Raw genomic sequence first — 24,399 nt, forward strand, 5'->3', positions numbered from 1 at the left:
GTTAGTTCTAGGCTGGTGATCTGTATTGTCTGAAAGCCAGGAGTTGCTCAAAACCAAAAAGATGAGATAAGGTCCAGGGACACACAGAACAACCTGAAAGAGATCCCAGTGAACAATGTGAGCAACACAATTAATATGGCATGGTATTGGATTACAAACCAGAGTATGAAATAAATATATGCGTGGATCAGCCCATCAATAAATCATACAGAAGTGTAAAAGTTTAACCTGAGGCTTAATCCTAAGAGGCAAGTCATTTATTTCTTCAATAAAAAAAAAAGTAAACGTTCCCATTTGTTGTATGTATAAGATTTTTTTTCTTGAAAATGTTCTAAAGTGCTTTCTAGAAAGATTTTTAAATATCCCCAGATCACACTAAAACATACTGTATGTGGTACGTGTATAATTTGAAGTATATAATCTTAGTGTGTTACAACATTATAATAGTTGATGAAATGGATTTAGGGTGATGAGAGCCACTCTTAGAAGCCCTGTGTTTTAGAGGGAAAATGTGAGTTAATTTTGTTAGGTTTTATTTTGTGGAATTCTCTTAGTGAGGGTTCCTATTCTTACTCTCCAGATATTTTATGTTAATTAAATACAGTGTACAGATGAGTGCACATAAAGTATAGTTTATTATTCATTAACATAAGACTCAACTGGACTGTGTGTTTTACCCTTTATTAAATCATAACTAAGGAAGATACACACAGTTTTATGCTCAATACTGCCTTTTTTTTAAAGTTTATGTCTGGTATTTTATAGTTTTGTTACTGATATGAATGGCATTTGTTTTTACCATTTGAATTTCAAACTGGTTTTGCGTAAGTTTTTTCAGGTATCTTTTGGTTAGCTGAAATTCATCCGCATATAAATCTTTTGAGAAGAGCTCATGGGAAATAATACCCTACTTACTGCATGTTTAATATTGCTTGTCTGTAATTTGTTTTTGAGTAACAGACTACAAAGTGCCCAAGTCACTGCAGCAGCAAACCCCTGGCTTTTGGGCATTCATTTTCTTTGTCCATTGGCTGCTCATTTGTTGTTTTGTGTTTTCTCTAGTCTCCTGAGATCTTGTGTTTCATTAGCTGTTCAAAAAATATTTATTGTGAACTTACTGTGTGTAAAACACTGTGCTACTTGCTAGAATATGCAAAATCTAGGTTCTGTTCCCTCGTAGAATTTATTCTTATTTCTTTAATACAGAGGTTGCAAAGTATTGGCTACATCTGTTTCACAGACATTTTTTTGTTTGGCTTACACAGTATGAAAAATGTTTTTTGAATCAGTATTTTGAAATTAAGAAATATCACCTAAAAACTTTGCATCTAGCTCCTTTCGATATATAATGCCTCTTTAATAAGACTGTGTGTACCAATTTACCACGGTTACCTATTAATCCCTGAAACCAAAGCCAAATTCAGTTGGCATTTATTGTCACAACTGGGCTGTTTATAAACATAGTTTTTTAAAGATGAGCTACTTTAATGTTTTCTGGCAACTCCCCTTTAGGCATTTGAGTTTGTGATCCTTGTACAGTATTTATCACTCAGCCTGCTAATTTTCTCACAGATCAGGTGGAAGCAGAAGGGAAAGACTGCAACACTCTAGCCTCCATCAACAAAAACAGTAGGCATACACACTTGAGTTGACCTTTTTCACTTTACTTCAATAAGGTGATAGGTAAATTTTTTTATATTTAAATATTTTTATGTTCATTAGCTCCTTTATTTTTAATCATCAATATTAAAGACAATGTCAGATGTAGGTATTATGACCTACAATTTATTTGAAGAAGATGAAGAAGTTGGTGCCAAGTTCAAGCCTGTTATTTTTCCATGAGACTGCCTTTCATTTGCTTGTCTCATTACGGCCTCTCAGCAATCTTGAGAGACAGGTGCAGCCTGCAGGTTTCATCGCTTGTTTAGATTGGAGAAAGCAAACTCAGAGAAAGAGTTCTTTCTTGCCATTAATCACGTAACTAGTCCTCAGAACAAACCTGCTCTTGCCAGGTACAGTGCTAGACATGTAACAGGTATTACCCTATTTAATTCTTACCACTGCCGTATGAAGTAGGTATTGTTATCCCCATTATTTTCCAGAATAAGATGGAGAGTTGGAGTTTGAACCTAGAACTGTCTATAGTAACATATTATCCGATTGTTTGGTTCTTTTTTTGTTGCCATTAAGAGGCTACATATGGTTTGGTGGGGTTTATTTTGGAATGTTGTTTTGCTCTGTAGTGATTCAAAACAAAAGGGGACCTGAAACTAAGTTTAGTTCAAAGTATACTTACTCTGTGTTTTTATATATTCAGCAGTTTCTTTTTATGTGGACAGTACATTTAGAAAATACTTGTTTAGGGTTTAGCAAATCAGTGTAGCAGTTGGTTTTAAATTTTGGTTTGTTGATTTTTGACAAAGGGCATATGAAAGTTAATTTGATTTGAAGATTAGGCAGTGTAATAATTTCTTAGGTGATTTGTATGACTTTTTGCAGCTTGTGAGATAATCTGTATATCTATAAAAGCCTAAGCGACCAAACCACCAGTTGCTATGATGTGCACTGACCACCAGGGGGCAGACACTCAATGCAGGAGCTGCCCCCTGGTGGTCAGTACACTCCCAGAGCCAACCTCCTGTGGTCCCTCCCTCCCCGCCCCCCATGGGCCGGCCCCCATTGGGGCTGGCCAGCCAACCTCCCGTGTCCCTCCTCTCCACCTCCAGCCGGCCAACCACCCATGTCCCTACCCCACCGCCGGTGGCCACGATTGGACCCTATCTCTGGCTGGCCAACCTCTGCAATACCAACCCCCCCCCCCCCCCCCCCCCCCGCGCCCACACACACCCACAGACAGCCCCAGTAGCCCTGATTGGGACTGAGCAAGACAGCTCCAGTTGGCCGACCAGGCCGAGGGACCCCAGTGTGCATGAATTCATGCACCAAGCCTCTAGTTAATTTTATAAAGTACTTTATCCTGAGCTAGCTTTTTTAGGTAACTTAAGAACAAAAAGGCCCAAGAAAGCTAAATATGTAAGGATCGAGTTAGTGTTCCTTTTGTACATTTTACCTTCAGTTTGGGTTCCATTTTATTTTACTTAAATTTTCTTGGAGAGGGTGCCCAATGGCGATTTTCAAAATATTCCAAAGAATGCATGTGTTTATTCTTAAAAGTCACCAGAAGAGTTACAAGTTCTATTCCCTTTTGAGGAATTAGTCTTAATTTAAATATATATATATATATCCATATCTATCTATGTATTTTTTTATTGATTTGAGAGGGGTAGGGAGAGAGAGAGAAATAACAATTGGTTGCCTCCTGCATGCCCCCCACTGGGGATCAAGCTCCCAACCCGGCATGTGCACTGAATCCAACTGGCAGCCTCTTGGTCCAACCGAGTTGCACCAGCCAGGTCAGTCTTAGTTTTAAATTAAGTTTCTAACAATGCAGATGAAAAGTGGCTTATTTTTTTGGTCAATTCTCAGTTATATTTAAACCAAAGAAAGCGTTGATGCAGTAATTGTCAATGGCATCTAAGCAGAGGAAGCTAATAATTCCTCCTGGAAACAGATTAAGTTTTGTAAGAAGTTATAAAAACTGACACTGACTAGGAACTTTGAGTTTTAAATAGTTTAATGAAAGCTATCCCATGTTTTTATTGATATATTTGTCTTACACTAAAAAAGACAATTTCCTTTTGTTAAAATATCATTTCTAATTCTCCTGAGTATATTTGAGTATAGTAACAGCTCTTGGACCTATAATCTAGAATAATGTTAACTTCTTTTAAGTTTATTAGAGATAACTTTGTCACAAAGTACTTATTAATAAACCTTGCAAGCCCCAATTTTTCATACTTTGAGTAAATGCTTCTTACTAATGTTGTGAATTTTTTTTAATTCTTGATTTTTCTAGGGATTATTTCACATTTCAGCTGCTTTTGTTTTCTACTGCTATCATTGAGGGTTCAAGAACAAAAAATAAGTCTTCAGGTAAAACGCCTGACCCATAATAGTGCTTGGCATTGTATTTTGCTGAAAAGATCATATACCTGTTTGGATGCTTGATCTGAAAATAGAGTTGTGATGATTATGAAATTTTCGCATGGAATTTCCTTGGCTGCCTTTAACAAATTTGGTTTTATTTGTTGTTTTTCTTTTTCCTTTTTTTTTTTCTTCCCCCAAAAGGATTTTGGCTGTCTGCTTTTATTCATGTGTCTCGATCTGCAATTACTGTATGGATATGTGCTTGTACTTGCTAAATATTTTAATTTTATGTATTTGGCTGCTTGAATTTTAAGTAATTTCTTTGGACAATGAAAATTAAGAGCTTGAGGCTACAAGTGAAATATCAATTTACGGAAGTTTTTAATTAGTTTATAAATGTATGCTCCTTGTCTTCTCTATGTTTTAAGGTTTCATATTTTATGAAAATTAAGTAAAATTTAAAATGCAATTCCTCAGTTGCACTGGTCACATTTCAAGTGCTCCTTTTTGGGCCATACGTGGCTTGTAGATACCATTTGGGGCAGCACAGATGGGAGACTGTTTCTGTGGTCACAGAGAGTTCTGTGGACAGCACTGTTTTCCTGTCCAGTAGAAGGAAGTTAGCAGCAACATGTAAGCTCATTTCTCATACCAGTTTTTATAACAGTTTAGTAACTTTTGAAGATGAAGTATATGACTAGCCTTGAGCTGTTTTCTTTACATATGGTAATCCATCTCCATATTGAGTATTTCAAACTTAAAGTTGCCTAAAACAGTTCATTTGTGTCAGTAATTATGTTATTTCAAAGTGAAATTGTTTCTTGTAGCAAAATTCATGAAGTAGTAAAAAGGCCAAGTAATTAGTTGAAATTTGAATTCTGAGTCCAGGACTCACTAGCTGTAACTTTTCTGGTAAGTTACTTAACTTCTTTGAGCCTCAATTTGCTTATCAGTAAAATGGAGGTAACATTAGTTACCTTGTAAAATTAAAAAATTTAAAAGACTTAAATATATCTAAAAGCGTGTGACAAAGTGGACATTTATAATACCTTTATCTATAGAATGAAGCCAAAACACTTAAATTAATTAGGCAGTATCATTTGATGGGGTTGTTCCCAGCCTGTCTATTGTAATAGGTCTCTAGAAGTGGCTAGGTCAGGGAATATTCCATAGAAGTTTCTGGTGGCCAAGGCATTATTTCTGACATTGTATAAAATTAAAAAACTACAATACCAGAATGGGGAGGGGGGGGAAATAGAAAAATGATAAACTTTGTTATTGGAGAAGTCTGTAAAGTACTTTCTAATACTTTGTATAGTTTTACAACAAAGTTTTTCACATAATTCTTTAAAATTTCATCTCCATAATATGTGGAGCTAAAAAAGAGTGAAAGGAAATTCAAGGTTGACCAACATTTTTCGGTTGCCTAGCTAACCAATAGTGAGAACGGAAATTGATACTATGTTTTCAACTTTAAGTCTTATGCTCTTTCTACTTCAGTATGCTGTTTCCTTAATAGTAGTTGTGATTTCAGGTAGGTGTATATTTCAGAATCTCTGGGGATGGGTCCAGGTATATGTAATTTTTTTTCTTAGGTTGATACAGAATGCATACCCAAGTGATTCTGGTGCCCACCTCTGGCTAAAAATCGTTGCTCTCTTCCAGGCTTAATTTTTCTTCTATTTCAGTACATCTAAATTAGTGCTTAGACCACACAAATAAGACAAAGAATGAAACTGATATTTAGGTAGATGAGCAACAACACTTGAAAAAGCAATTCAGTTTAGTTTCCTCTTCACAATCCTGATGGTCTGTCTCTCCATTTGATCAGTGCTGGTGGCGAGGAAGGTTCCAGAGTAGCCAGCTCTGGAAGTTGAGTCCATTAGTGCTCCCCCTTCCGCTTCCCTGAGATCAGTTTTGGCTCCTTAATACTAGTAGTCTGCTCTCATTGTGTCCAGGTCCTCGGGCATCGCCTCCTTATCACCGTGGGTAATAAGTAGCCTCATGAATGTTTTCAGTTGTTTGAGTGAAGTTTTTTTGTTTTTGTTTTTGTTTTAATCTTTATCCGAGGATATTTTTCCGTTGATTTTTAGGGAAAGTGGAAGAGAGAGAGAAAGACGGAGAGAAACATCCATGTGAGAGAAACACATCAATTGGTTGCTTCCTGCACAAGCCCTGACCAGGGCCCGGGCCCTGGGATCCTACAACCAAGGTACGTGCCCTTGACCACAATCAAACCCAGGACCCTTTGGTCTGCAGGCCAATACTCTGTCCACTGAGCCAAACCGGCTAGGGCTTGGCTGAAGATTGGCTGAAGATTCTTAATAAACTTTCCTCAGCTGTCTTGAAGATGCTTCAGTGTCCTGGATTTAGTGGTATTTGCAGGCCGTTTTTAACTCTGAATGCATCACATTACTAATAAGCTCAAAATTGAATGAAAAGACCATGTCATGATGGGGTGGGATAGGTGCATACTCTAGCAAACCCTCAGGTAGGCAACAGTTAATCACACTGTGTAGTGGATTTTCAAAAATAAAACGTATTTTCAAAAATACAAAGACAGATTCTATTGGAAATTACTTTCAAATTTGAAAATTAAGCATTTGCTATTTGAGGCAGTAACTGAGGTTTTGCAGTGAGTGAACTGTCTTAACTCAGAAATGCTTATCAAAACGCATTTGAGCAGGAGCAATTATATGCTAACATTGGCTTTTAATTTTCTGAGCAGAGATCGTGCCACTAGAAACTATTTACAGTGAATAAACAGAGGGCTACTCCTGTGTTGAAATGAATGTGCTTGGAATGTCCTTCTATATAGGTGTACCTTTCTTAACATAAAAAATACAGTTCTGATAATTTTTCATTACTAAGATTTAGGGAGCCTATGATTAACATGACTGATTTTAATAATGGCATTCTAGATTAAACAAAAAGTTTTTAAACTTAATACCTGCAAAGTATAACATAACATTCTTATTTTTCAAAATATATTGTTACGATAGATGTATGCAGATTAGATTTATCTTTGTTGCACTGTAAATAAATGTTCTTATAAACAAGATAAAACCAAGGCCTTTTAAGATATTAAAGTTATCCCAAATCAAAGATTAATAAAAAAAAAAAACTATTGCAATAAACAAATGAGACTTGACAATCATAGATCAACTTAAATGTATTGTAAGACAGTTACTTTTCTGTGAACAATGTATTCAGAAGCCTGTACTTAGTGGATTTCTACTTACTTTCATTTGGTGTTGAGAATCTGTTACATAGACTTCTATGGCAAAAATATGTTAATACTTTCTCTCTCTTTTTTTTAATAAATACATATTTTTTTATTTAAGATATTACATATGTGTCCTTATCTCCATGTTACCCCCTATCCCCCCACTCATGCCCCCACCCCCCTGTAGTCCGTGTCCATTGGTTAGGCCTATATGCTTGCATATAAGTCCTTTGGTCAACCCCTCCCCCCCCTTACCCCCACCCTCCCCTACCTTCCCTCTAAGGCCCGACAGTCCAATCAATGCCTCTCTGTCTCTGGATCTGTCCTTGTTCATCAGTTTATGTTGTTCATTATATTCCACAAATGAGTGAGATCATGTGGTATTTATGCTTCTCTGACTGGCTTATTTCACTTAGCATAATGCTCTCCAGTTCCATCCATGCTGTGGCAAATGGTAAGAATTCCTTCTTTTTTACAGCAGCATAGTATTCCATTGTGTAGATGTACCACAGTTTTTTAATCCATTCATCTGTTGATGGGCACTTAGGCTGTTTCCAAATCTTAGCTATGGTAAATTGTGCTGCTATGAACATAGGGATGCATATATCCTTTCTGATTGGTGTTTCTGGTTTCTTGGGATATATTCCTAGAAGTGGGATCACTGGGTCAAATGGGAGCTCCATTTTTAACTTTTTGAGGAAACTCCATACCAGGGGTCCTCATACTTTTTAAACAGGGGGCCAGTTCACTGTCCCTCAGACCGTTGGAGGGCCGGACTATAGTTTAAAAAAAAAAACTATGAACAAATTCCTCTGCATACTGCACATGTCTTATTTTGAAGTACAAAAACAAAACGGGAACAAATACAATATTGGTCTTTGCATGTGGCCCGCGGGCCTTAGTTTGAGGACCCCTGCTCCATACTGTCTTCCATACTGCTGCACCAGTCTGCATTCCACTAGCAGTGCAGGAGGGTTCCTTTTTCTCCGCATCCTCTCCAGCACTTGTTGTTTGTTGATTTGTTGATGATAGCCATTCTGACAGGTGTGAGATGGTACCTCATTGTTGTTTTGATTTGCATCTCTCAGATGATTAGTGACTTTGAGCATGTTTTCATGTCTCTTGACTTTCTGAATGTCCTCTTTTGAAAAGTGTCTATTTAGGTCCTTTGCCCATTTTTTTGATTGGATTGTTTATGTTCCTTTTGTTAAGTTGTAAGAGTTCCCTATAAATGTTGGAGATTAAACCCTTATCGGTGATAACATTGGCAATACTTTTTCTCTTTTAAAATCTGGTCCATCTCATTTTCTTAATTTATGACATTTTAGATTCTGTGGCTCTTTTAGACTTAAATCTAGATGCATTGTTAATGTATTCCAAATATAGAAAGTATGATACCCTATTTCATCGATTTTAAGACATGCTTCTTCATACTTTGAAAAATGAGATGCATCTTAAAATTGATTTGTATCATAGTTTAATGGAGGCATTTTTCCCCTTGGTGGTATGTAAAACTAGTAGGTAATCATTGATGTTTTATGCTTGATAAAAAGTGATGGTTCTTTTTTAAAAAAATATATGATGTGTGGTATATCTTTGTGGTAAAAATCTAAGTGGTGAGAATATACTAGTATTATACTAGAGGCCCAATGCACAAAATTTGTGCAAGAGTGGGCCTTCCTTCCCCCAGCTGCCGGCACCAACTTCCCTCTGGCACCCAGCACCCGGGACCCGGGCTTCCCTCGCAGCCCTAGCTTCGTCCAGAAGGTTGTCTGGTCTAATTAGCATATTATGCTTTTATTATTATAGATTATTTGGAATTATAGACTTTTAGTGTTTTCTTCAGATTTCTTTTTGTTCTCACTATCATATTCCTAGTGTCAACTCTAAAACAATTTAGTAATAAGTTTGATGTTCTTTATACAGTGGAAAACAGTCCGGGGGTTGAGGGTGTACATTGCCTGCTAGCACTTTCTGAGGGATTTTGGGCATGAGCAAGTTTTATAGAGTGTTCAAAGAGACAACAAGAAAGGGCACGTGTGGCGGGGAGCTCCGTTAGCAGGTCCTACTTCCTAGGGTAGGGTAAGCTGGCTGGAACTGAGTTGGAGGACTGATTGGTGTTAGGTTCCTTTGACAGTGAGGTGTTCCCCTTAGTGCATGCTGATTTTGTGTTAGGTTTGTGACATGGATGGGGCCATTAGGGTGGCCTTCATTTTGTGGGTCTCCATATACCAATTAACTTTATCACTGATTACGTAGGTGTTTTACATTAAACTGGTTCCCTATCTGTGGAAAGCTGTCCAGAATTTAAAAAAAAGAAAAATGGAGATCAAGAGAAGGAGGCAAGACTTGGGGTTGGAGATGGGGTGGAGTTAAGGTAGTGGGTGGGATCTCCAGGATTAAGAAAAGAAAAACGGGGCAGGACACTTTAGGGGGCCATTACTAAGCATTTTTCACTTACCCAGCTTTACTTGTCTGGAAATCCTTTTCAGGTTAAGTCTCTGGTTGTGACATATACTAGCTTGTGCGCTACTCAGTAGTTATCTAGGGAATACTCACCTCAGCCTATTCCCTAGATTCCAAAAGCATAAATCCTCTGCCAAAGCCTTTTTTCTGCAGAAGTTGCCCTGGTACCCCCTCCAGCCTTTCGGGTAAATCATCTGCTGCTACCTTCTCTTTTATAGGCCACATGGAGTTGTGTTTCCTCATAATCTGCGGTCTCAAAGTTAATAACTAAAAGGGGAATGCTTAGGGAATATACTTTTCTACAAGGAACTATTATATTTATGGGAACAATTAAATTTGTTGGTTTTTATAGTACAAATACTTAATTTTTGGAAACTTCCTTACCTTACTCTGTCTTTCAGCATTTATGTAGAGATTGGTGCAGTCTTTCCGCTTTACTTCAAATATGGGTGCTGAGTTTTATATATTCCTGACAAAATATGCCAGTCATCACTCTTTATCAGTTAGCATTCACGTGGTTCTTTTTCTGCTTATTGTCCTGCCTTTGTTTTCTTTTTCCTCAGAGGATGTCCTGAGTAAAGATACTGGGGAATGTGCGATATGCCTGGAAGACTTGCAGCAGGGGGACACGATAGCACGGCTGCCTTGTCTGTGCATCTACCATAAAGGGTGAGTTTATCTCTGTGCTCACACAATGATTTTAGCAAAGATCTCCCTCAGAGTTTCAGACATTGTAGTGAGGGCGGAAAAGGTTTCTTCTTCACTGAAACTCCCTCCCCCCATTTCTTAACAAATAATGCCCCCCTTTTTTACTGCTAGAATTAAGATTTAAGCCCCTATCTGTTTGTACCCCAAAATCTATCATTTGTCCACCATTTACTGTGACCCAGGTATTGTCCACAGCTTCTAAAATCGGTCTCTCATGTAAGCCTGGTATCAGCCTCATTTCACAATAGGAAATAAGCTGAGGGACAATAGTAAAAAAATCTCTCCAAGGTCACCTGGCTAGTTAATGGAAGAGCCAAGGTCCTACCCATATCTGTTTGACTCCAAATTCTACCTGGTTTCTTCTAAAGTATTTGTGGTTTCAGAGCAACACAGGAAATATTTTAAACTAACTGCAAGAAGAATATTAGCCAAGCTGTCGTGTGTGTGTGTGTGTGTGTGTGTGTGTGTGTGTGTGTGTGTGTGTGGTCTGTGTTAATCCTCACCAAGGATATTTTTCCATTTTTTTAAAGAGAGGGGGAGAGACAGAGAGAAACACTGATTGGTTGCCTCCTGCATGCGTCTCGACCAGGGCTGGGGGTCGTACCTGCAACCAAGGTACGTGCCCTTAACCAGAATTGAACCTGGGACCCCAGGCCAACCCTCTATCCACTGAGCCAAACCAGCAAGGGCCAAACCATCTTGGTTTATGGCATGTGCAGACTTGAAATGTGTCAACGGAGAGAATGTTAAATAGTTTGAATCCTGCTGGGGAAAATTCCTGGCTGTTGGGCAAGTTACTTAAGTTTATCATTTGCCACAGGGAGCTTTCTGTGGTGATAGAAGTGTTCTGTATCCGTACTGTTAGTAGAGGAGCCCACCAGCCATGGGGCTGTTGAGCACTTAAAGTGTGGCTAGTGTGACTAAGGAACTGCATTTTTCTTTCATTTCACCTTAATGAATTTAAGTTTAAACAGCCACATGTGGTACGTGGCTACTGCATTGAACAGTGCAGATCGACAGGATAATGGTGTGCACCCTAATATTTAACTTCCCAACAAAATCATCAAATACTTCATAAATGTGAGTGGATGATGATATACTTATTTGTGTATGTATATGTACTACAGGATGGAACAGAGTTAAAATAAGTATTTAATATTCACATATAAATATGGTCTTTTTAAATGTGATGCAGTATTGTCAAGAATTAAAATTTAAAAGCAGTTTTTGATTACATTGATAGGTGGTATGAACAGGTTAATATTTATATAAATGAATATTTTAAAGAGAAACACAGCTTTTCAGATTTGTCATTTGATTTTGAATATTGGTAAAGTAGTTCTTTTGATTCTTTTTATAATGATTGTTGCTTAAACTTCTAAGTATTTTATAGCATAATTTTACAAAGATTATTTCCTTAACTGCTTAGAATAAGCAAAATGTAATAAGCACATTTTTATCTTTTACTTATATGTATATGCCAAATATGATCACTTAAAAGTATTTCATTTTTCTTTTGCAAAGAGGTAAGCATTTTTTATTATGGCTGTCATGACAATAATTAAGCATAAATGTTTCACTTTTTCTGGTTTTATTATTTTCTAGCTGCATAGATGAATGGTTTGAAGTAAATAGATCTTGCCCTGAGCACCCTTCAGATTAAGCATCAGCTTCCTGTTTTATAGGTAATTCTCCCTTTTTTGTTTTAATTGCCTTTTGAAGTGTTATTTGGATTATACATTCTTAACCATTTTCTTTGCTTATCCACACTACTCCTCATCCATTCAGGTGTTTCATGAAATTGCCACAAGTCAGTCCCACTTCGGGCTCTACTTCTAATCCTGGTTCTCTTGCTGTTTCCACCGCATCTGCAGTTACTTCCTCCACTCAAGTCTAGACCTCTCAGAGTCATCTGTGAGGGTTGGAATCAACTTCCTAACCCCTGTAGTGTTGATGTTTTGCCTTCTTCCCACGAAGCACTAATTTTTTTTAATGGTGTCTATAATACTGAATCCTTCCAGGGGGTTTTCAGAGGAATGACTGTCTGGCAAATACAGCTTTGCAAAATGTATTTCTTGAATAAGACTTGAAAATCAAAATTAGTCCTTGATTTCCTGGGCTCCAGAATGGATGTTCTGTTAGGCATGAAAACAGAAGTCATCTCATTGTACATCTCCATCAGAGCTCTTGGGTGACCAGGTACATTGTCAATGAGCAGCACTATTTTGAAAGGAATTTTTTTTCTGAGCAGTACGTCTCAGCAGTGGCTTAAAATATTCAGTAACCATGTTGTAAACCATGGTTTACATGCTGTTCTCCAGGTTTTGTTTTTCTTTTTATGTAGCAGAGTAGATTGAGCATATTCTTAAGGGCCCTGGGACTTTCAAGTTGGTAAGGAGCATTGGCTTCAACTTAATTGCATTAGCCCCTGGCAAGAGTTAGTCCGTCATTTGAAGGTTCAAAGCCAGGCACTGACTGCTCCTCCCTGGCTATGAAAGTCCTAGATGACATCTAAGGCTGTTTTGTCTACATGCAAGTGTGTTGTGGAATGTAGCCACCTTCATTACCTTGGCTAGACTTTCTGAGTAACTTGCTGCAGCTTCTACATTAGCACTTGCTGCTTCACCTTGCACTTTTATGTTATGGAGACGGCTTCTTTCCTTAAACTTCATGAACCAACTTCTGCCAGCTTCACACTTTTTCTTCTTCCTCCTCACCTCTCAGCCTCCATAGAATTGAGGAGAGTTGGGGCTTTGCTTTGGATTAGGCTTTGGCATAGAGGAATGTGGCTGGTTTGATCTTCTCTAGACCAGTAGAACTTTGCCCATATCAGCAATAAGGCTGTTTAGCTTTCTCATTCATGCATTCAGTGGAGTAGCACTTTTAACTTCTTAAAAGAACTTGTCCTTTGGCCCGGCCAGCATGGCTAAGTGGTTGAGCATCAACCTATGAACCAGGAGGTCATGGCTTGATCCCCAGTGCAGGGCACACAGGAGAAAGCTGATCAATGATCCTCTCATCATTGATGTTTCTATCTCTCCCTCTTCCTTCCTCTCTGAAATCAGTAATTGAAAAGAAGAAGAAAAGCTTATCCTTTGTATTCACTATTTGGCTAACTGGTACAAGAGCCTAGCTTTTAGCCTATCATCTTCCAACATGCCTTTCTCACTAAACTTACTCCTTTCTGGCTTCTGACTTAAAGTGAGAGATGTGTGACTCTTCCTTCCACATGAACCCTTAGAGGTCATTGTAGAGTTATTAATTGGCCATTGTTCAATATTGTGTCTTGGGGAATAGGGAGGCCAAGGAGAAGGATAGAAGACTGGGGAACAGGCAGTTGCTGGAGCAGTCAGAACACATTCAACATTTATCTATTAAGTTTGTCTTATGTGGGCATGGTGTGTGGTGCTCCAAAACATTTACGATAGTAACATCAAAGATCACTGATCACTGATCACAGATCACCATACCAAGTAGAATAATGACAACGTTGAAATGTTGACATAGTCTTTATTGTAGAGGAGAGATAACTATGTGGTGGTGATTTTTTGTGATATTTTAAGCTTTAATTGGTCCTTCTGTGTGTCCTTGATCTGTTCTTTTGAAGAACACTACTTTTATGAGTTTTTAGAATAGTAAGTGTGAAAATTTACGGTAACTAAAGCAGTGTTCATGGGGAAATGAATGTTTGTTTTGATTTGTATTACTAGTGTGGACCTTTGCTTAAATCAAAATGTGTCTACTTTTACACAGGTTTTCTTCTCTTCTCAAGATGCTTAAAAAAACAAGAGGAAATGGGGATCTGTCTCTGGAAAAGCAAAAACAAAAAATGCAGGCATACTCAGCCAAAAATCTGAGTTCTGTGCGACTCAGTTGATGCAGAGGTGGACAATCATATAGGGAAAAACCCTGCTGGAGGGAGGACATTTGCCACAGAACTCAGTGCACCAAACATGACATAAGGACTCACAGGGATTTTGAAAATGCTGCACATCCCTTAATAGTCATCTACATAGGTAATGCTGATAAACATTTTGTATGCAGACGCCAAAGTTAACTGATTTAAAAGTTGATTTACTTCTTATTAAGTTCTCTAGAGCTGCGCAACTAGTGTTTTGATTTGTTGTGTTTTTTAGTTTGGGGGTCTCTTTGTTTTCCCCAACATGATTCTGCATTCATCTATTTTAAAATTGAAGACCACATATACTCTTCTTCCTATAAATTAAAGTCTTAAATGTGAAACCAAGAAATGTAATCAAGCAGTGAAACGTTCTCTGAATGTAGACCATGATCTCAAGTTCTAATATTTTCCCCCCAAGAGTGGAAAATAGACTTCTACATAGGAAAGCTAAAATACTTTAACATTTTAAGTTAAAAGTTTAATGTTATCAGAATGCAGTCCAAAGAGTAAATCAGGTTACATAATTACATTTTAATGAATTAAATATTGGATTGTCTACTGAATTGTAATTTCTTAAGTATATTCTTTCCTCTTAAATAAAACTGCTCAACAGCTAATCAGCATTGAATCATCTTGCAGCTATGCAACTTTAAAAAAAATACAAATTACCAGTTTTAAGTGCTGCCAGGTACAGTAATGTTGTTTTAACGGGTATTTTCATTTGTTCTTTTCATGTAATTATTTAATTGTGCTTTGCATCTCCAGGCAGTTTTCCCACATTTGGGTAAATGTTTTAGCAGGTTGTAAGCTTCATAACTTATGAAAAGAGTAAAATAAAATTTTCTTGAGTGAAACTTGGAATAATTTGAGGGACTTTTATATACTTTTAAAAATCAGAAATCAATTAGGATGCCAGATTTATAGTAGTTTGCATCTTTAATTTTCCAGATAATCTGGAAGTTAGTGTTTGATAAATGATTTTTAAAGCAAATATGAAGATTTTGTTAATTTATAATTTATTAGTGTGTTGTTACTGTAATTGAAAATGTTATAGAACATTTAAATTCAGTCTTGTGTAGAAAGAAATGTATTAAGCAAAATTATGTGAATAAATATTCCCACAAAATACATCTGAATGGTTAAAAAATACTGGAAGAGAGTTACTAGGGCTGCAATACAGAAATGTCCTATTTTTTCTTTTTTTGTGTTTCAATATCAGAAATCCCAATAAGTAGATTCCTATTTTCAACCTGGGGAAATGTTATCAGTGAGCATTTAAGCAGTGCACTTTATTTGGCATAAGTGAAAGTTGCACAGAAACATTTCCTTGTTTTAAGCCTTCTTTCATGTATTTAAGTATTTGTCTTTCTACTTAATGCTGCTATTCTTTATTCTTTTTTTCTCTCTGTTGTTTTTGTTTCTCCTACCCCCCTCCCCCCCTCTTTGAAGGGCATGTACAGGAGCAACTGCTGCTACTCAGCAAAATGTGTGTATTATAAACAATTAAAGAGTTCTTCATTGCTTTCCGTGTGATTCTAGACCGGATAACATTTTCCCTAAAGTCATGCTGTGAAATGCCTTTGTTATGCTGCACTTGATAAAGGAATTCCAAAACTCCAGTGTGACAGCTGACAGCACAGTTTCATAGGTGCTTTTTAAACCAGTTTTGGAAAATATTTTTCCCTCAAGGAAAATATTCTTTTCTTAAATTTTTTCTGTTATCACGAAATCTTAATATGAATCCACTTTATTCCACATTTTCAATTTTGTAAGCTTTCACACACACGCACACCGCAGGAAAAACCTGTTAGAATGTGAATAATTCATTTTTTTCTACCTCTGGTATAATGTTATTTTGTTGTCTTCCATTCTTGAAGGGAAGGATTTACTGTAGCTGTGGGGGTTCACTGCTCAAGTTCTTCTGGAAGTTGACTTTCTGATATGATTTACTCACTGACTTTTAGAGTGTATCGGCGTAGGTTCCCCTCGGTTCCCCTCTGCCTTGATCCTGGACCTCACCTTCGTCTTCTTCTGTGAAGTCTGTGCTGCAGCTGCTCAGCGTCTGTCAGTGTCAAGCGCGACTTGTCACTGCATTTGTCTGGAACAGTATTGACTTAACTTGTTTATAGCAATCCTTTTTTAATTAAAACTTACAAAAGTTAGCATTTTTACTTTAAATTCACTCTCCATCAATACTTCCTAAAAAGAACTGAGAAATTGAAAAGAAAATGCTTTTCAAGCCCCGATGCTCAAAGTTGCTCTTCTGGAAAATGCTATAAGTAATATTCTACATAATGCCACATAATATTTGTAACCCTGTATGCAGACACTGAATAGTGTAAGTAGGACATAAAATGACGTTTGTTATTTAAATGTGTAGCTCAAAGTACTGGCAGCTGAATATTATGGAGACAAAATAAAGATTGAAAGCCTAGGTCATCAAGTTGGTGATAGCTTTCTAGAATCTTTGTAAATACTTGCAAATAAGATCACACTTGCAAATATAGGGAACAGTATGTTCTGAAATTTCACTTCAGTGCCACTCTTTTCTTCATAATAGATTTAACTGCCAGTTTTGACTCTTCGTCTTACTGAGATCTGACTTTTCCCCCCCTCAGGATGTGTAAGAGAGCAGAATTATTGTCTGACTTTCTGCTCTTTGCCAGAGAAAAAGACTAAGCAAGCACATTAACCTGTGTTTTTCAGAGATGGTTATAAATCAGATATAGATTGTGTTTTAAGAGCAGTGTTTATGATTGAAATGTAAATAATGGTTTCTATAACTGATTTTTCTGTAGTAGCTGAAACATTTAAAAACATGCTATTATCTGTTGCATACTATATAGGTTTTCTATTTCTTTTATAAGCCATACAATTATTTCAGTTTTCACCCCCTAAATTAGTAGAATATGTAGCCCAAATGCCTGAGGGGCACCCTCAACATATTTGCAATATGTATTTCAGTTATTAAAAATGGCAGATTCCATTTCAAAGCTTATTTTACTTTCAGAAGTTGGATCTAGTAACCTGTAAGAGCAATCATTTAAATTAACATGATTATAACAAGACATACGGGTCTTCCTTTAAATGAAACAGATTGTAAATTCAATGTAAATATTGCCTAATTTTTTTTACTGACTTGGAGAGTGGAAGAAGGGAAATTTCCTAACAATAAGCTACTTTTGAACAAAGCATGAGATTCTTTTAATAAAAAACTCGTGATAATTGAATTTACCATCTGATTGACATCCATATTATGCTTTGATAATATCAAAATCATCTTACTCTTTGCAGAGGAAGTTTCCATATAAATTCGGTTATTGGGAACTTTATAAAACTACGTAGAGATAAATGTTGCTTATTAAATATAGTACTGTTTGTTGCAGGAAGTCTTGTAGTTCATTTGGGCCATTTTCTTGCAATTTGATTTTTTCTGAGGTGAGCTCAGTACGTATTGACAATGGGTGGTTAAATGTGATGTGTCCCTTGTTCTTGTACAGATATTTTCTAAGTTAAAAATTCTGGCATGCCAATATTTTCTGTTTGGCCCGTTCCCCCTTTTTTTCCTAAGGTATGTAACTTCTAATGTTTTCTTTGCTATGTTGTGAATAACAATAGTCCAGTTATCTTTTTTACTGGGATCTTTTCATCTCTACTGGGATCTTTCCATTCTGAAACTAAATTGCCACTTGTTTCTTCAGAGGAAGTAGCTACTTGTGCTCCTAGTGGTGAGTTTTACTCAGGAACAGCTGGTGAAAGTTTTGTAATGATTTACCCAGAGAATACTTTGAGTGCCTACCGTATTCTGTGAATGCTGTGCTTAAGATAGGGAATTGAATATTCTTTTTAAATCACAGAATTCCTGCGTTGCATGGGGAATACCTGGTCTTTTAAGTTAGGTGATTCTCTGTGGAAAGTAAAAGGCATTGAAGAAAACCAGATGTGTTGGTGTTGATGAAAATACAGCATTACTTTCTCTTTTTTTTTTTTGGCTTTCTTTTTAGCATTACTTTCTTTATGGAGTCGATACATTTCCAGGTATTTAAGCCATCATTAGTTTTATTTTTTTAAAAAAATATATTTTTTATTGATTTTTTACAGAGAGGAAGGGAGAGGAATAGAATTAGAAACATTGATGAGAGAGAAACATCGATCAGCTGTCTCCTGCACACCCCCTACTGGGGATGTGACCGCAACCAAGGTACATGCCCTTGACCGGAATCAAACCTGGGACCCTTCAGACCGCAGACTGACGCTCTATCCACTGAGCCAAACCGGTTAGGGCGCCATCATTAGTTTTAGACCAGTGGCTAATAATAAGATAGGCTGTTGGTTGCTTATTTATAGAGAGGCAAAGAGCAGTATGGTATAAACTTACACCCCAGCAATAAATGAAATTTTTTAAAAAAAATATATTTTATTGATTTCTTACAGAGAGGAAGGGAGAGGAATAGAGAATCAGAAACATCGATGAGAGAGAAACATTGATCAGCTGCCTCCTGCACACTCCCCACTTGGTATGTGCCCGCAACCAAGGTACATGCCCTTGACCGGAATCGAACCCAGGACCCTTGAGTCCGCAGGCCGATGCTCTATCCATTGAGCCAAACCAGTTAGGGCTATAAGTGAAATTTTTAAAAGTGGTATTGTACTGCTTAGTTCTGTCCTAGACTGTGGGGTACCTGTCAGGACCCCAAGTCTTAGACACAGAGTGACTTGTTTCTTTGATTCCCAGTTCTTAACTAAAATGGAACAATTCATTATTGATATTTTTAATAAAGCTTCCAAATAATCTTGCCAAATTATCCTGTAATTTAGAAGCAGAATATAAGAGAAGAATGCTTTCAAGAAAATCTGTCATTTCCACCTTTATGTCTACAAGTTGACAGTACATAACAGTAAAACTGAGAATTATCTGAATGCTGAAAGGTTACCATGAGTTAACTAATGTTACAGTTTCTCTGTCTGCTTTTGTATAATCACCATCACAAAATTGAATCCAAAAGTATTGGTTAAAATTTTGTGGTAACGTAAGAAATGATTGTGGTGGTAGTGGAGAAAAAGCTCTTTCTTCATTACCTTAACCATGTGTAGAGATATACTTTGAAAGTTCTAATGTAAAACCTATTTGTAAATTTTGTACTTACAGCACAGTTTTCAGGATGAAAGAAGTATTGTTTGTAGCGTTGTGGGTAAGTGGTTAGGGGTATGGATTCTGTCTGGAATCAGACTGCCTAGTTTGCCATCTCTGTGATGTAGGGCGAGATACTGAGATACTTAAGCTTCTCTGTGTCTCGACTTTGCCTGTAGAAAGAGGTGATACTGCTGCCTACCTCAAGGTTGTTGTGAGGATTAAATGCACCAAACAATTAGAGCATCTAATAATGTTAAGTGGTTATTATGCACAGTAAAAATATGTGTGCCATCTATGAATAAATAAGTTTTGTTATTCTCTCCAGTCATGAGGTGTTGGAGCAATGCCTTAGACCTTAGCTGATGTGTTTAAGAAACCTAACTATAATAGAGGATATTGTAAAGTCTGATCTTCCCTCTTGTTAAAATCTAGAGATTTACTATTTCAGCAATTATATATTAAGCACTACTTGGTTCTATGGACTGTTGGGGACCAAGAATATTGAACTCACAGATAGCCGACCTCTAGGAACTAATCTTTATTGGGTGAAGTAAAGAAGTGCAACTTAATAAAGAATAATAAATGTTGTGATAGGTCCACAGGGTGTTGTGCAGGTAGTAAGGAGGGTCATGATTAAACCAAGTCTTTATGAGCAAACAGATCCTGTCTAGGAGATATGGATAAAAGGACTTGTGGAGTGGGAAGTTTGGGAAGGGTATTCCCAAGGCAGAAAGCATAACTCAGCCAAACATGACAGTCGTGGAATTGCTATATCTAGATAGTTAAGCAGGTGACAAATCCTGAAGGGATGTATGTGCCAAACTATTATTGAAGGATTTTAAACAGGAAAAAGACAAATCAGGAAGAAAGGGATGAGACTAGCGGTAGAAAATTTATAGTAATCCAGGCGAGATGATAGGGGCAAAGCTAAAGCAATGACAATAGGATGGAAGAACTTCGAGTGCTGTGGAAACAACTCACCTTGGTGGTCATTTAGTGTAAGGCATGAAAGACAATACCAGGACAACTCCCAGTTGTACTTTTATCACATCTTAATACATTGCGGACCAGTAGTTTATTGCTAGCTTTACCCAGTGGCCAGATAAGTTTCTATTGAACGACTACAAAAAACGTTTTACATAAATGTTAAAGGCTCGCTTTAAATACTCATTGCATTTTGAAGTTATTTACTACATGGTCTTACATGCTAATATCTATTTAAAGTATGATTGGCCACAAGCCTTAGAACAGAAAACACGAGAATTCTCATGATCCATCCGCAATGTGTTAAGGACAAGATCTCTGCCTGGGAAAAGCTGATTATGCCAGAAGTATCTGCTGGAGAACCTGAGATAAAGAACACAATTCCGACACCAAAGATTGGATCTTAAATGGAAGGCAGAGCCTTAAGAAGCCAGTCAGGAATACTGGGCAAGTTGTGAGAAAGCAGGTGTGTGTGTGTGTGTGTGTGTGTGTGTGTGTGTGTGTGTGTGTGTGTGTCAGGGTTTCGGAGGTATTAGACACAATAGTTGCCAGCACCATTAGAGCTCTGAGGCAGTAAGTGCATGGTAAGTACACTGAGCGAGTGGAAGGTCTAGGCTGGCTGAACTGGACCTTTCCCGGCACCCTGCCCCCCTCTTACCCGCAGATGCCCTTTGGATAGGGCTGTGCTTCCCCAGGGTTGCTCAGTGCTGAGGTGCCTCCAATGAGCAACCCTGGGGTTTTCTCTCTGGTTCATCTGTCCCATATCTTTCCATCCTACCAGTGTCCTCAGACATTCACACCAGAAGAAAGCTGTTGTTGGAAGCAGCGTTTGTGGAAGTAGACAGGAAGGGTGAATCCTGCTGTCCAACGGATGCTGCTGTTGGGATGGCTGGGTCAGGTTGGCAAGAGGAGGACCAGGAAACATGGGTCAGCTCCTGGGGAAAATTATAGTTCCAGGCAAAAGTTGGTAATATGTATGGCATCACAAATATATGACTAGCGTGGGTGTGCAAAGCCTACTTCTTGAATAAGCATTTGTGTCAGATCTTTTAAGGGGTAAGAGTAGTAAAGTCACTGGAAAATTATTTATCTGACTGGTAAGTGTGAGTGCTGCTGAAACAAATGAAAACAGATGAAAGTATTGCAAACACAGATTGTGGTCGAGACAGCCAGACACAGATGTGGGAACTCATTTTTGTTTTTAGAGGCTTGTTTCCTCAATAAGAACGGTGTTCTATTTCTAACCAGTTTTCTTTCACAGCTTTTAAAAAACAACTCAAGTAAGTTCTAATTTACATACAACAAAAACATCCATTGGAAGGGTATGGTCTGATGAGTTTGGACACTTGTATACACCTGAGCAACTATCACCATGACAGGGAACATTCGTATCACCCCTCAAAAGTTACCACCAGCCTCTTTCCACTCGGGTCCCACCCACCCATCCATCCTCAGCCCTGGGCAGCACAGACCTGCTTCGTTTCGTGTCACTGTGGACTAGATGAAAACATTCAAAATGTCCTTTATTTGTGTAAGACTTGTTTTGCTCATTGTGTCTGTGATAGGTATCAGTTTGTTGCTTGAATCAGTTCTTTTTTATTGCTGAGTTGTATTCCATTGTATGAAGATACTACAGTTCTTTACCCATTCTATTGCTGGACACCTGGGCTATTTCTAATTTGGGCTATTATGAATAAAGTATCTGTAACATTTATATATCAATCTTATGTGAACATGTGATTTCATTTCTCTTGAATAAATACCTAGGAGTGGAATTACTGAGTTGTAACTATTTTTTTACCTTTGTAAGATGCTGCCAAACTGATTTGCCTATTTCTGCCCTTCCCCAATACTACACTATCTTGATTGTTATAACTTTGTGCTTTGCAGTAATCTTGAAATTAGGTACTGTAGGTCTTCCAGCTTTCCTCCTTTTTCTTTTATTTTCAAAATGTTTGTTTTTCTAGTTCCTTTGGTCTTTCATGTAAAGTTTAGAGCCAATCTGTCAGTTGCTACAAAAACTCCTGCTGGTACTTTGAGATTGCATTGAATCTACAGATCAGTTGTTTTAGTTACAACATGAACTCTTCCAGCCATTGAGCACATAATATCACCATTTATTTCGGTTTTTTAAATGTCTTCAACATTTTATAGTTTTCAGCATATGGATCTTGATGAATTTATACCTAATTATCGCATGGTTTATAGTGTTATTGTAAATGATGCTGTTCTTAAATTTTTAATTTCCAGTTGTTTACTGCTAGTACATGAAAAACAATTGAATGTTATACATTGATTTTGTATCCTATTATCTTCTTTCACTCACTTATTCTAGTAATTTTTTTGTATATTCTTTTGAAATTTTCTACATAGACAGTCATACTGTCTCTATAAATAGATCATTACTTTCTTTGTAATCTTTTATTTTCTGCCCTTTTTCCTTTATTTTTAGCTCCTGTCACTTCTTCCTTCTTTATTTCCCTTTCCCTTCTCTTTTTCTCTCTTCTCCTCCCCTCTTCTTCCCTCTTTTCCTTCCTTGCTTCCTCTTCCCTTCTCTCTTATTACATTGGCTAGATCTCCAGTGAGATCTGAATGAAAGTGCTAAAAGTTGAGAGCGTAAAGGGAACACATTCAGTCTTTCACTATTAAATTTAACTGTAGGGTTGTTTTGTAGATGTCCTCTAAAAATTGAGGGATTATCTTCTGTTCCCGTTTCCTAAGAGGACTTATGAATAAATGTTGAATTTTGTCTAATGCTGCTTTATTTACTGAAATGATCATATGGTTTTTCCTTTTTCATCTGTTGATATAAATTTTGTTGATTTTTTTATTTTTATTTTTACTGTTGAACCAATTTTTTTAAATACGTCTGGATTCAATTTGTTAATATTTAGTTAGGGTACCCCCACTCCCCAGTCTATATCCATGAGGGCTGTTGGTCGATAGTTTTTTTCTTGCAGTATTGTTGGTTTTGGTGTCAAGGTAATGGAGGGCTCATTAAAAGGGTTGTGAAGTGTTCGTCTTTTCTGAAAGCGTTTGTTCAGAATGCTATAGATTTTCCTCTATGCCCTGCTTTAGCCATATCCCACAAATCATGATATTGGTTGAAAAGAAGAATGAAAGCAACACTGGTTGAAAACAAGGATGGGGGTAGACTATATTAGGAGTGTAAATAACATTTATCACATTAGACATGAGCCAGCCGTCTGTCCTTTGAGGCAGGCAGATTCCCTGAATGAAGGTAAAGAGTTCTTCCAAATCAGACTACAGCATCCCACAGAGGACAGACTGGCCATTGCCACAGGGATAGTCCCAGTATTTGTTCCCCTCCTAGTGAGCTTGTAATGTCTGTACTGTAATAATTTCAGCAGAAGTATTTCCTTGATTTGAGGTTCAAATTTTTAAAATACTGCAGGTTTGGTTTTAATCAGTGTGAAGAAAATGCAAATATCAGAAGGGACCTGCCTTTTGAGGCATATAAAGTAATAGCTGTTAATTTCTTGTCAGGAGGTAAGATAGGATGAAAATGATCCAGCAGTCAGATCTAGAGCAGTAGCGGTGGACTGGGAGAAACAAGAGAGCTTTGCCTTTGCTTATATCAGGGAAGATAGGAGAGTGAAGTACCCCCTTGAGAATAGGTAAAAGCAGTCTGTGAGACCATTAGGTGACTGCTAGGGGGCACCAGAGGGTAATAACGTGAGATTTGCAGTAAAGCAGAAAGAGGACAATCTGAGTTATCAAAAGGTTAATCTTGTTCCGCTGTGCTGGGTAGAAGCTGTCTCCTTTGTCCTCCTCTCTCCCACCTTCACCTGGTGGGAACTGTTCCAAGAGGACTTTCAAGACCCGTGAGCCAAAGAGTCCTGGGAAGGTCTCGTTCATCAAGACTCAGGTACTTTTTCTCTGATTTCCAGTCATTTTTTAAAATGTCTATTATGGGCCGAAACCGGTTTGGCTCAGTGGATAGAACTTCGGCCTGCGGACTGGAGGGTCCTG

General features: G+C 37.5%; 1 protein-coding gene across 4 annotated transcripts in view; it reads left to right on the top strand.

The window, feature by feature from the left end:
- ZNRF2 (zinc and ring finger 2) overlaps positions 1–17,274 on the top strand; it is a 74,524-nt gene extending 57,250 nt beyond the window's left edge. The window contains exons 3-5 of one of the 4 annotated variants that reach the window (XR_009454788.1): positions 1,573–1,683; positions 3,917–3,993; positions 10,243–10,348. Coding sequence is in view for 2 of the 4 variants with exons in the window: in XM_059712675.1 (XP_059568658.1) it covers positions 10,243–10,348; positions 11,993–12,050 (164 nt within the window). In the remaining 2 variants the exon portion in view is untranslated. Of the gene's footprint in view, positions 1–1,572; positions 1,684–3,916; positions 3,994–10,242; positions 10,349–11,992; positions 12,073–14,140 lie in introns of those variants that run through there. The other 3 variants (XR_009454789.1, XM_059712675.1, XM_059712676.1) reach the window with 3 other exon arrangements.
- Positions 17,275–24,399: the final 7,125 nt, after the last annotated feature.

This window comes from Myotis daubentonii, chromosome 10 (genome assembly GCF_963259705.1).
Source record: "Myotis daubentonii chromosome 10, mMyoDau2.1, whole genome shotgun sequence".
NCBI classification, from domain to species: Eukaryota; Metazoa; Chordata; class Mammalia; order Chiroptera; family Vespertilionidae; genus Myotis; species Myotis daubentonii.